This window comes from Triturus cristatus, chromosome 7, assembly GCF_964204655.1.
Source record: "Triturus cristatus chromosome 7, aTriCri1.1, whole genome shotgun sequence".
In the NCBI taxonomy this organism is placed as follows: domain Eukaryota; kingdom Metazoa; phylum Chordata; class Amphibia; order Caudata; family Salamandridae; genus Triturus; species Triturus cristatus.
Genome location: NC_140590.1, coordinates 828605107 through 828618008, shown reverse-complemented (window position 1 = coordinate 828618008; position 12902 = coordinate 828605107). Strand labels below are relative to the sequence as shown.

The window sequence follows — 12902 nt, the reverse complement described above, 5'->3', positions numbered from 1 at the left end:
TGACCTTGGGCAGGAATTTTGGATTTGTGCGAAGTATCACCTTATTGTGATGCATCTGTAGAAAAGGTTCTTGTGTAGTGAACGCTTGTATTTCACTAACCCTTCTAAGGGAAGTGATAGCTACGAGGAAAGCTGTTTTCCAAGTAAGGAACTGTAGCTCACATTTATGCATTGGTTCGAAAGGCGGTCCCATCAGCCTTGTAAGAACTACGTTTAGATTCCACACGGGTGAAGGTGGTGCTCTGGATGGAATTACTCTTTTAAGGCCTTCCATGAAAGCTTTGATAGCAGGCACTCTGAAAAGTGATAAATGCTGTCTGTTTTGCAGGTAAGCAGCAATTGCTGCTAGGTGTAATTTATTTATTATTTATTTAACGATTTGTAGAGCGCCTGGTGACCCGAAGGCATCCCCGCGCTATATTGATTGTATTATCCAGAGGAGAGGGGAAGAAAGAGAAGGGACTTTATTTTGAGAATAAAAGCGTTTTCAGTTTTTTTCTGAAGATCAGATAACTGGGCTCCAGTCTAAGGGTGCGGGGGAGGGAGTTCCATCCGGCAGATGCCTTCACGGAGAAGGGTCGGCCTCCAGTCCGTGTCTTTCTGTATTTGGGGATGTTGGCCAGTCGCTCATACTCAGACCGAAGGGATCTGGGGGCCTTATAAGGAGTCACCAGGTCGCTGAGGATCATAGGGCCAACTCCATTCATCAATTTGTGTGCAGTGCACATGGCCTTAAATTCCACCCTTTGGCGCACTGGCAGCCAGTGCAGGGCCCTGATTGCTGGTCTGGCTGATACTCTGGAGGGAAGGTTCATAAGTAGTAGGGCTGCTGCATTCTGTGTGCGTTGAAGTTTAGCCATAGTGGCCTCTGGGGCTCCCAGATAAACCATGTTGCTGTAGTCCAACCGTGCCAGTATTAAACCTTGGACTAGGAGTTTTCTAGATGTGGGCGGGAGTAAGGGGAGAATCTTGCGGGTGGTGCGCATAAGCCCGAAGCAGGTACCTGCTGTTTTGGACGCTTGCGTTTTCATTGAAAGCTCGGGTTCCAGCCAGACTCCAAGGGTCTTGATTTCTTGTTTCGGGGTGGGAATTTCCCCGAACACGTCTGGCCAGACCGATGGGGGGATAGTCGCCCATTGCTTTCCCATGAGCATAACTTCGGTCTTTGACCCGTTTAATTTAAGTGATGATTCACACATCCAACTGTGAATTTCCGTGAGGCAATTTGCCAGATTGTCCGGGTGGTCGTCCAGTTGGGATAGAGAGACGACCAGCTGTGTGTCATCAGCATAACTCACTATTTTGATCCCGAAGGGGGTCACCACATCTTCGAGAGGGGCCATATAGGCATTAAAAAGCGTGGGGCTTAAAGACGACCCCTGGGGAACCCCGCTCGTGAGGGGGAGGATGGTCGAGTGGTGATTGCCATCCCATACCTGGAACGAACGCCCAGCAAGGAAGGACTCTATCCACCTGAGCGCCGCCCCAGTGAGCCCTGCTGCCGCCAACCGATGGAGAAGGACACGATGGTTGACTGTGTCGAAGGCTGCACTAAGATCCAGGAGGATCACTGCCACTGACCCTCCTGAATCCAAAATGCGCCTTGCCTCCTCGATGACGGCAAGAAGGGCGGTGTCTGTGCCATGGCCAGGGCGAAACCCAGTTTGGGATTGCCGTAAGATGTTGTTTACCTCGAGAAAATGTGACAGTTGTCCATTGACCAGTTTCTCGGCTACTTTGCTAATGCAAGGGAGGAGTGAGATTGGCCGGTAGTTTGCCATATCTGCTGGGTCCAGCTGTTTTTTTTTTTAGGAGTGCTTTAACTACTGCACTCTTCCAGCTAGCGGGTACAGAGCCTTGGGCGAGCGAACTGTTTATAAGCTCCGTGATCGTTGGTACGATGACTGGGGCTACGGTTTTGAGAAATCTAATAGGTGCGGGATCCAGAGGTGATCCGCTTTTCATTTTGGCCATGGTTACATCTACCTCGTTACTGGTTACTGCCCTAAACGTCGCTAGTTGGGCGCGCAAGCTGTTTCCTGTCTGACTGATGGGGGTTTCATTGTCCATGTGGCTTGATAGACAGGGAGGGGGAAGGGATGCTAAAATGCGGGCGATTTTGTCATTAAAGTAGGTAGCTAGTTCGTTGCTTCGGTCTACCGGGGGGGTGTTAGAGGATGGAGGAGCTGGTATTTTCAGTAGCTCTTTTACGATAAGGAAGGATTCCCTTGTTGAGTTGGTGGAGTCTTTTATCCGTGTATCGTAATGGGAGGCTTTGGTGCGTTTAAGGGCAGATTTGTATATTCTCACTGATTTCTGGTAATCTTCCTTGCTAACGTACTGCCAGTCTTTCCTCCATAGCCGCTCAGCTTTCTTGCAATTTTTGCGTAGCATCCGAAGTTCCGGGGTGTACCATGGGGCGGATCCTGGTTTCCCGTTTTTATCCTCCCGGGTTCTAAAGGGGAGTATGGAGTCTAGGGATGTGACAATCCACTCTCTGAAATTACTGTCAGCGATAACAGGGTCTTCAGAATAAGAAGGGGTAGTTGCCTTCAGGGTCCTGGCCCAGTCTTCTGTGGGGAGCTTGGACCATGCCCTGTCCCTGGTATAAGTGGGAGGTTTGTGAGGTTTACTGAAGACTCCTGGTAGCTGGAAGGAGACTAAAAAATGGTCCGTCCAAGGGAGGGGGAGGGGGAGGGACTCACTAGCTTGCATGGTGGGGGTGCTCGTGAACACCGGGTCCACCGGATGGATGTGTATGCCAGGTTACACCTTTGTAGATGGAGTAGATAACATATGATGTGCTGTATGGATACATCTAAAGGGTTGATTGTATTGTTACGGCAGTAAACAACAAATCTTTTCCACTTTGCGGCATAGCATGCTCGAGTGGTAGGACGTCTGGCTTCCCTGATAATGTTCATGCAATCAGGGGGAAGGTTAAGGTATCCAAATTCTAAGATTTCAGGAGCCAGATCGCAAGGTTGAGCTGAGCTGGGTCCGGGTGCCTGATTTCTCCATGGTTCTGGGTTAGGAGGCATGGGGACAGGTGTAGTTTTTGGTGTGGTACCACTGAGAGCTGTAGTAGTGTGGTGTACCACGGCTGCCTGGCCCATGTTGGAGCTACCAGAATGAGTGTGAGGGAGTGCTGTTGTAGCTTCCTTACCACTAATGAAATTAGCGGGAGAGGTGGAAAGGCGTATGCAAATTTGCCTGACCAGTTCATCCATATCGCATTGCCTTTGGACAATGGGTGTGGGTATCTGGCGGCGAAGCTTGGGCATTTTTTGTTTTCGTGGGTGGCGAAGAGGTCTATCTGAGGATGCCACCACTTGTGAAAGAAGGGGTGAAGAACTTGTGGATGCAGTTCCCATTCGTGCATTTGCTGCGTTTGTCTGCTGAGCAGATCTGCCATGGTGTTTTGTATCCCTGGGACGTGTTGTGCCAGGAGAAAGACTTTTTGCGGGATTGCCCATCTCCATATGCTCTGTGCTAACCAAGAGAGCTGTGGAGAGTGTCCCCCCCCCCCTGTTTTTGAATGTAGTACATTGCAGTCATATTGTCTGTACGAATGAGGACTGCTTTGGCTGAGACTTGTTTCTAAAATGATTTCAGGGCTAGAAAGATCGCCAATAACTCCAGATGGTTTATGTGGAGTAACTTTTGTTGTGGCGTCCATATACCTTGCACTGTGAGGTGTAATAGATGCGCTCCCCAGCCGGAGAGCGATGCCGTCCGTTGTTAGAATTACCTGAGGAACCGGGTCCAGGAACGGTCGCCCTTTGGAAAGGTTTGTGGTGTTCCACCACTGCAGAGAGCGATGGGTGCGACCGTCCACCAACACCAGATCCGTCAGTTGCCCCTGGGCCTGGTTCCACTGGCGTGCTAGGCACTCTTGGAGTGGACGCATGTGGAGTCTTGCATGAGGCACTATGAAGATGCAAGATGCCATCATCCCTATTAGCTTCATAAACACTCTTGCTGGGAGAGAGTGCTGAAGAATGAATCTTTGGCGCAAGGCTTGTATGCTTGCGATTCTGGCTGAATTGGGACAGGCTATAGCTTTTGAGGTGTCTATAGTGGCACCGAGGTATTGCTTTGTGTGAGACGCTATCAGCTGGGACTTTTGGTGGTTCACCGTGAAGCCTAGCTGGTGAAGCAGTTGGATGGTAGTGTTTGTATGTTGCACACATTGGTTGTAGGACGTGGCTTTTATTAGCCAGTCGTTCAAGTAAGGGAAGACGGGAATGTGTTGTCTTCTGAGGTGTGCCGCCACTACTGCTAGGCATTTGGTGAACACTCTTGGTGCGGTTGTGACCCCGAAGGGGAGAACCTTGAACTGATAATGTTGGCCGTCCACTACAAATCTGAGGTACTTTCTGTGAGAAGGGTGTATTGGAATATGAAAGTATGCGTCTTTCAAGTCCAGTGTGGTGAGAAAGTCGTTCTGGCAGAGGAGTGGGAGAACTTATTGGAGAGTTACCATGTGAAAATGGTCTGAATGTATGTATGCATTTAGAGGCCGGAGGTCTAGAATGGGCCGTAGAGTCTTGTCTCTTTTTGGTATCAGAAAGTACAGAGAGTAGACCCCTACATTTTGTTGATTGATGGGGACCTGCTCTATAGCTTGTTTTTGCAGGAGGGAGATTACCTCTTGTTTCAGCAGTGTGGTATGTTCTTGTGACATTGTACGGTGCATGGGTGGAATATTTGGGGGGGGGGGGTCGATGTTAGTTCGAGACAGTACCCTGACCGAATAATTTGGGTCATCCATTTGTCTGATGTTATGGTCTCCCAGGTTTGAAAGAAGTCTTGTAGTCTGCCCCCGACTGGAGTGGAATGGTCTGGGGGGAGCGGGGGAAAGTCATTGTGTGGGCGGTGTGGCAGAACGGGCGGTGTTGGTTTTGCCCCTGCCTTTATTATTGTTTCCTCTATATCCACCTCTTTGATAGCCCTTTGTGAAGGTAGTCTGAGGAGGGGACTTGTAGGACGTAGAGGCGTTATCGGCAGAGTAACCCCTGCCAGTGCCTCGAAAGGAGGAGCGGCGAAAAGAGCGTCTAGGAGTGTGGGATTGTAATGCTCCCATAGACTTCGCCGTATCTGTATCTTTCTTCATTTTTTCCAGGGCTTCGTCTACTTTTGGGCCAAATAAGTGTTGTTGGTCAAAAGGGTGGTTCAATATAGATGCTTGGACCTCCGGCTTAAAGCCTGAGATTCTGAGGCAGGCGTGGCGGCGAAGCAGAACACTGGTGTTTATAGCCCTGGAAGCTGTGTCTGCTGCGTCAAGTGCACATTTAATAGAGGTGTTGGTAATGATCTTTCCCTCTTGTATTAGTTCATGAGCCCTATTTTTATACTTTTCTGGGAGATGTTGCATGATAGTCTCCAGCTCATCATAGTGCGCTCTGTCGTACCGTGCCAGCAGCGCTTGCGTGTTGGCGATGCGCCACATATTGGCAGCTTGCGAGGCAGTGCGTTTGCCTGACGCATCTAGGAGCTTGGACTCCTTATCGGGTGGTGGAGCCTCACCCTATGACTGAGAATTGGACCGCTTCCTAGCTGTGGATACCACTAATGAGTCTAAGGGCGCAGGTCCTTTAATATAGGCAGGATCTGTGGGGGCTGCCTTATATTTTTTCTCTATTCTGGGGTTGAAGACCCTAGCCCTGACTGGGTCTTTGAAAACCTCTGCCGCATGTTTGGTCACCCCTTTAAGCATGGGTAGTATGGCAGTAGATTTATCTGCGATGTCAAAAGTGTCAAGTAAGAAGTCTTCCTCAACTGGATCACTGTGTAACTCCACCCCATGATAATGTGCCGCCCGTTGTAACAAGTGGTGGAACCCCAGGGAGTCCTCTGGTGGAGATGGCCTGGATGGATAAAGATCATCCTGAGGCACATCTGGGACGTCTGGATTATGATAATCCTCCCATGGGTCTGGTGTTCCCGGAGGGGTGGGGTCCTGTGGGGCATCTGTTGGATCATAGTATGGATCCCCTTGGTCATCAGGGTCTGGAGACGGGGTTGGAGAGCGATGAGGCAAGGGTGGAGAAGGTGGAGGCGGAGATGGGGGAGGTGGAGGAGGTGGAGGAGGTGGAGGACGTGGAGGCGGTGGGGAGGGTACTCTGAAAGGGGATGTGGCAGAGTCCTTCCGTTTTGGCGGTGGAGGAGGAGCTGGCTTGTCTAAATGTCTTTTCTTTGAAGACAAAGTCAAATGTCCAGTCTTTGGATCCTTTGTTAAAGTCTTTTGTCGAGGATCTGGCGTGAATAGCTCCTCCGGCACCGATTGATCTGTCGGTGCCGATGTTTTCGGGGCCGACGGCTTCTTTGGTTTATCTGTGCCATGCTTTTTCGGGGCCTCCGATTTTTTGTTCGGTGCCGAGGCAGACTTCGGCACGGGAGTGTCAGTGCCGAGGGATTTATGTTTGGTCGGCACCAAGAGGCCAGGTTTCGACACCGATGGCTTCGGAACGGAGCTTGGTGTGGTTTTCTTCGGTGCCGAAGGGTGTTTTTCGGCGCCGCTTGTAGGCTGGCTCGAGCCCGAGCCGCCGGGAGACTTATGATGCCTCTTCACCGGGCCCGAAGGTGGGGTGATAGAAGCGGTATGTTTGGTTTTGCCTAGGCCCGGAGGCGAAGGTGTAACCGGAGTCTCTTTCGGTATGGGCGCGGGAGTGGGAGGGGGTATAGAACTCACGGCCTTCTGCGCCGGTGTGATCTCCTCCACGTCGGAGTCGTCGGCCTCGGAAGCGCTGACGAGGTCGTCTTCCTGTTCGGTGTGCTGCTGTCCCGAAGCTCCGATGTCTTCTCCGAAGATGTCAGGTGGAGCCGAGGTCGATGAGTGCGCCATGGTGCGTCGAGCTCGTCGATCCCGAATAGTCTTTTTCGATCGAAAAGACTTGCAGGCGGGGCAGTCTCGGGCCTCGTGTTCGGGAGAGAGGCAGAGGTTGCACACCTGATGTAGATCGGTGTGGGGAAATTTAGACCCACATTTAGGGCATTTCTTAAAGGGAGTCATTTCCATCGGCCGAGACCGGAGTCGAGATAGGCCCGAAGGCCGCTGCCGATGCCTGGAATCGAGGAAGTGCCGAAGAGAGAGATAAAGAAGATGATTATGTCTGAAGAATCTCGATGGACGAGGAATTTTCGTCGAAGGTCGAACTGGAAAAGGTTCGAAGCCGGAGCACAAAGTATTACATCCGAGCCCGATGGTGGAAAAAAACAATCTGAGGATGGAGCCGAAGCCCATGCGCAGTACGGACCGAAGGAGGAGTCACCGAACTCGTAACTTCCAAACATTGTCCAAGAAGAAAAACAAACTGCAAACATCCGGGCCCAACACCAGATGGCGATCTATGCACAGTGTATAATCTGCAGCTCGTATGCCTCTTACACAGATATTTTGCGCGTGCTAAAACATGAAGAGTAACTGTTTACAGCATGCATGTCCTGAATCATACACAGGGAGCATGCTGTAAACCTACCCTTTCCAAACTGATCATCGGGTGGGGTGGAGTCAGTGATGCTGGTTGACCTCACCCCCACCCTGTGACAACTTTGAAAAGGGTGGGTGTTTTACACATGCTCGCAGCTTGTGTATGATTGACAAGCAGCTCAGGGAAATACAGGGCTGTGCTGATGTCCTAGACGCCAGGGGCTGCTCTAAAAAGTGGGTGGTCTCTTAAGACCCCGGAGAATAGCTGCTCATGGATATCTTAAGGGTTTTTGGGGCCCTGGGCCAAACGCATTTTTGGGGGTCCTTCTTAGAATAGTTTAGAATTTATGATCCAATTCCAGCTCTTTCATGCACCCTTTGGCCAGCTCACTGACAGTGCACTCGTCTAAATGTGTTTACATCTAATATTCAGATAGTGATGTGTGTTTTCAATATTGTAACACAGCAGCAGCTACTAATATTACTGCAAATAATCTTGGTGACACTCTCCCAATTTTCAATTCTGAGGTCCTGTTTTGATCTAAAGGAAACGTTTATGGACGTTGTAGGAAACAAACACAGTATTTCTCTACAAAATGTCTGTAATAGGCTCCCATAAATACCTCACATTATAATAAATTAAAGGAAAATGGTATTTAAAACAATTTGTTTATGGTTTATTCAGTGTCACCAGGGCAGTACTCTCTACAGAACAGAGCTGGCTCTATCAGGGGGGCCCTGAAAGGCTGGGGCCCTGGGCCAGAGCCCACTTTGCCCATGCTTTAAAACGCCTCTGGTCATGGTACTAGTTCAGCCCAGTCTGCATAAACAAAAAAAAAAAAATTCAAGCAAATAACGCTAGTTGGCACTGGGATTCAAGTACACGTGCTTCTCTAAAAAGTGCCCGGCTGCCTGGCTCTCCTGTCATTGAGAGCAAGAGAAAGGTAGGCTGCCAGGCACGGAGGAAGGCATAGGCTTAATTTTGTCCTTCAATATTAGTTGGATGGTAATTTTTCATAGCAATTGCCATTTGCATAACTTGCACAATTATTTGGGTACAGCCCCGACGCCCTCAGCCAGGAGCCACTGCTACACGGCACTGCATCTACTCTTCAAGGCCCGCTCACATTCTTCCCAGGAGAACAGCTAGGCACCTGCTTGTTAGTGTGTATCTTTAGTTTCAATTTAATCATATTCTTTTCTCTGCTTCCTGCATTGAAAGAAATGTATGAAAGAAGTAACAACATCTATAGAAATTAGATTTATGTGCTCTAGTAGATCAGACAGAAGAGCGCCGGAGAAGCCAATTTGCACGAAAGATGTGTCATTCTTTAATGAGCTTTCCCAAGCATCAGTTTTCTGTCACACCACTGAGAAAGCAAAATTATAAAAAAGTTTTTAAAAAAACAGGAAACTGAAAATCTGATGGGAGGGGGTTAAAGGGTGTGAGAGAAAGTTTATTGTAGAGACTTGTAAGTGGATGAGGCACAGTGTACGTCAGAAACATGCATATTTGGGGATCCCTTGCTTGAAGCTGGGAGGATGAATTGGGGATTCTGTCCCGAGAAATTACTATTTCATTGAGACAGGATATGTCCTTGCAAAAAATGTTTCAATCAAATAAATACAGCAATTGAAACACACATCAAACTCACATCAAAAGGCAAGACTTCCACTGTAGTGTTAAAAAGCTTGTCCTCTGGGTGTTCAATGTTGCCGCTGCGGAAGAAGTACCTGTGTGGAACAAGCAAACAAATGAGATTTAAACAAATAAACCTTAGCACTAAAAAGGTGAATTTTCAAAATCAAAAGTGAAGTTTTGCTTTCAGGAAAGGTAAGACTCCTTTCATGTACATATCACACGTTCCCCATCACAACCACTTTCACCTCCTTTTCAAAATCAAAGCAATTCACAACTTGACTCCTATATTGAATCCATTTTCATGTCTGTTCAGTGCTCCCTACCAACAAGGGCATCAGAGTGCTTCGGAGAGGAAAAAAAAGTTATTTTACCTGTCAGTCCTAGCTATGCATCATTTACCAACTTTTAAACAATTCGCTGCTAAATGGATATTAGATTAAATCGTCAATGGAGTCATAACGCTCGAATAATTCCACTTGGCCTGCGTGGACCCGGGAGCACTTTTTAGAAAGAAGCACCCTTTAGGGGTCTATCAGAGGTGCAATTTTTCCTGGATGTAGTTTTTAATATTGAAAAAACATCAGTTTCAAGACTAAATGGAAGCACCCAAGTTCAACAAGCCTTTGCAATGCAATAGGTCTTGCATTTACGTTTAAGCTATTGGCATTGTAAATGACAATGCGTTTTATTTATCGGTTTTAAAAAACAACGCATACATAAAAGGCACTGTCGTTTATAATGCCAATAGCTCAAACTCTCGCAAATGCGAGACCTACTGCATTGCAAATGCTTGTTTTCTTTCTGTTCCAGTACTTTGAAGTTACTTCGCTGATAAAATAGTGATCCCACACCCTTCTAAAAAGGCTTTTTAAACAATGTATTTAGCCACAAGGTACAAAATATAAACATCCAAAGAATATAAATCCATCACAGTTTACTTGTTTACATGACAATAATCCTTATAAATAGGCTAAAACTTAAAACATTCTAATTGTGCTACGCGATTTCTTGTAGGATGTACTACTGCACAGAGAGGATGCTAAAGAAAGAAAAAGAAAAAGGGAGACAATATAAAGCAACCAATGGCAAAACCACCTTTCCTCTCGTTATATTATAAGAGCTTATGTCTAGGTCCGTCCCACCTCCTATCTTCTATTAAGCCATTGGATCACTGGTGCCCAAATCTTTTATCCTTTCTCCTTAGCTCGCCACCCCTTATTCTTATACAGAGCCATTTCCTGAATATCTATATTTATCAGCCGATGAAGCCATGCTATAAACCCAGGAGATTCAGAGTCCTTCCAACCATTACCCAGTTAACTTCTTTTACTAGCCCTAAAATCGAAAGTACCACTGAACTTTGTGAATCTCTGGCTGCTTTCTTCCTGCAAAAGGTCGAAAATATTTTTTCGTCCTTTACATTCACGCCCACACCTTTTAATCAGGTTGCGATAACAGAAGACCGAGAATACAACGGATCTTGTCCTTCCTACCCTTGGCCATTTTATACCCCTGGAACAGTCTGGAGTTACGAAGCTCCTTTTCGAGATTCGCTCCGGCTCACCACGGGACCCCTGTCCCACTTCGGTTTTGAGGCTTGTTCCTGATATCATCGGGGAAGCACTTACCCCACTGTTTCGCTCCATCTTTGAATCCGGTTGCTTTCCTGCTCTCTGGAAAACTGCTTCAATTCTCCTACTTTAAAAAAAATCTAATCTAGACCTGAGTGACCCGAGTAACTACAGGCCCATCTCGCGTCTTCCCTTCCCAGGTAAGATGATCGAGAGAACCATGAATGTCCAACTTAGCCAACTCTTGCACTCAAATTCATCTTTGGACTCTACGCAGTTTGGGTTCCGTGCCGACCACAGTACTAAACTGGCACTGCTAAAATCTACAGATGAGATCAGAGGGGCTCTGGATCAGGGTGGTGCTGCTATCCTCATCCTCCTGGACCTATCGGCCGCATTTGATACGGTCCGTCATGAAGTCTTGATGGACCGTTTAACAGCGGTCAGGGTTAGAGGTAGGGCCTGGGATCTTTTGAAATCCTTTTTAGCAGATAGATCACAAACGGTGGATCTTGGTAGGAACAGCTCTAAGCCCTTTCATCTTCCCTGTGGGGTTCCACAGGGGTCGTCATTGAGCCAGACGCTGTTCAATGTATATGTCACCCCGCTGGCCACCTTGGTTAAATCCTTTGGCTTTCAGCTGTCATCGTATGCTGACGATACACAAATTTTGCTGTCCATCAAAAAGGGGGCAGAGGCTGAAACAGCTAATTAGGCTTAGAATGCCAGCTTGTACTTGCATTCCCTTTAATTTAGCTACTAATCTGGCCTCTATGGTCTGTAATGTGTGTAACTGGGAGGCTGTACTTTCATGCGCCTCTGAGGCGACTGTTTCCATCTCTAAATCCCCTCTTCTACTTAAAAATAGGGCGATGGGCAGACTCAAGGCTTTTCTTGTAAATGCACGCTCGGTGAAAAAGCATGAATTTATTTTATATGATCTTTTAAGGGACGACAAGCCTGATCTGGTTTTCATTACTGAAACCTGGCTCCATGACGGCTCCAATCCCACTCTTGCGAACGCTATACCCCCTAAATATAAAATCATCAGGAAAGATCGTATTGGGAGCCGTGGTGGGGGGAGTAGCTACTATCTATAAACCCCCCCTCCGTTGCTCTTTGATACCAGTCAATGACCTAGATGGAGCCGAAGGGCTAGGGTTCTTTATCTCTATCTCAGCGCAGCAATCTGTTGCTGGTATACTTATTTATAGACCACCGGGACCGGCGGGGCTTTTTCTAGACTCTATCACCATGGCTATGGCCCCCATAGTTGACAGATATAAACACTGTATGGTCCTTGGCGATTTTAACTTACATTTTGATCAAGACTCGGACATGGAGGCCAAAAAATATGCGAATCTTTTATAATTTTCGACATGCCTCCCTCTGTTTTTTTCCCAACGCATGACAGAGGCCATACATTAGATCAAATTTTCTCATCCCAAAATATTGAACTAGACAGTCCTTTGATTCTGTCTTGGTCAGACCATTTCCTGCTTACCTTCTGGTTACATGTAGAATGTCACAAGTCGTGGGCACCGTCTTGTACTCAATCTAAGGAAACTAGATCTTTTAAGAATATCACCCCCAAAGCCTTAATGGATATTCTAATTGATCACCCTATTTCAGCTGACAGTTATCTTGAGGATGCCGCATCTTCCCTTGATAACTGGTTACATACTTGGACACTTCACCTGGCACCTCGTAAAATACATAAGGACACACGCAATAGTCCCTCTGCTCCCTGGTTTTCCGAGGAACTCAAGCAGAGTAAAAAAGCCTGTAAATGCCTCGAGCGCTCTTGGAGGAAAGACTACCTCCCCCAGAAAAAGCTCATTTATAAACAGGCCCTGAAAGTTCACTTTGCGAAAGTCCGAAATGAGAAGAAAAAGTTTTTAGGTAATAAAATTGAGTCTACAAAAAATTGCAGTAAGGCACTTTTTAAAGTAGTGAAGGATTTTGTTAATCCTAGTGTTACCCAGAATCCTTTCACTCCTACGGCTGTATGGACGGCTAATATTGCCACTTTTTTCTACAACAAAATTAAGTCCATTCAGGACTCATTTGCTGTATCCCCACAGTTAATTTCCGAGGGCGCCTCTGATCTATTTGTTGGCTCCCAGATGGTTATTTTGGAAGAATTTCCGCCAATATCCCTGGATGTCTCTCTAGCCATCATGAGCTCACTTAAATCTGGTGCGCATTCTGACCCGTGCCCTGCTAAGATATTAGCATCAATTGCTGAAGTTGTGAA

General features: G+C 47.3%; 1 protein-coding gene across 3 annotated transcripts in view; it reads right to left on the bottom strand.

Annotated features, from left to right (window-relative positions):
* MGAT4B (alpha-1,3-mannosyl-glycoprotein 4-beta-N-acetylglucosaminyltransferase B) overlaps positions 1-12902 on the bottom strand; it is a 1507233-nt gene that overhangs the window by 236260 nt on the left and 1258071 nt on the right. For all 3 annotated transcript variants that reach the window (XR_014966618.1, XM_085617756.1, XM_085617757.1), the window contains exon 12: positions 9088-9166. Coding sequence is in view for 2 of the 3 variants with exons in the window: in XM_085617756.1 (XP_085473882.1) it covers positions 9088-9166 (79 nt within the window). In the remaining variant the exon portion in view is untranslated. The remainder of the gene's footprint in view (positions 1-9087; positions 9167-12902) is intronic.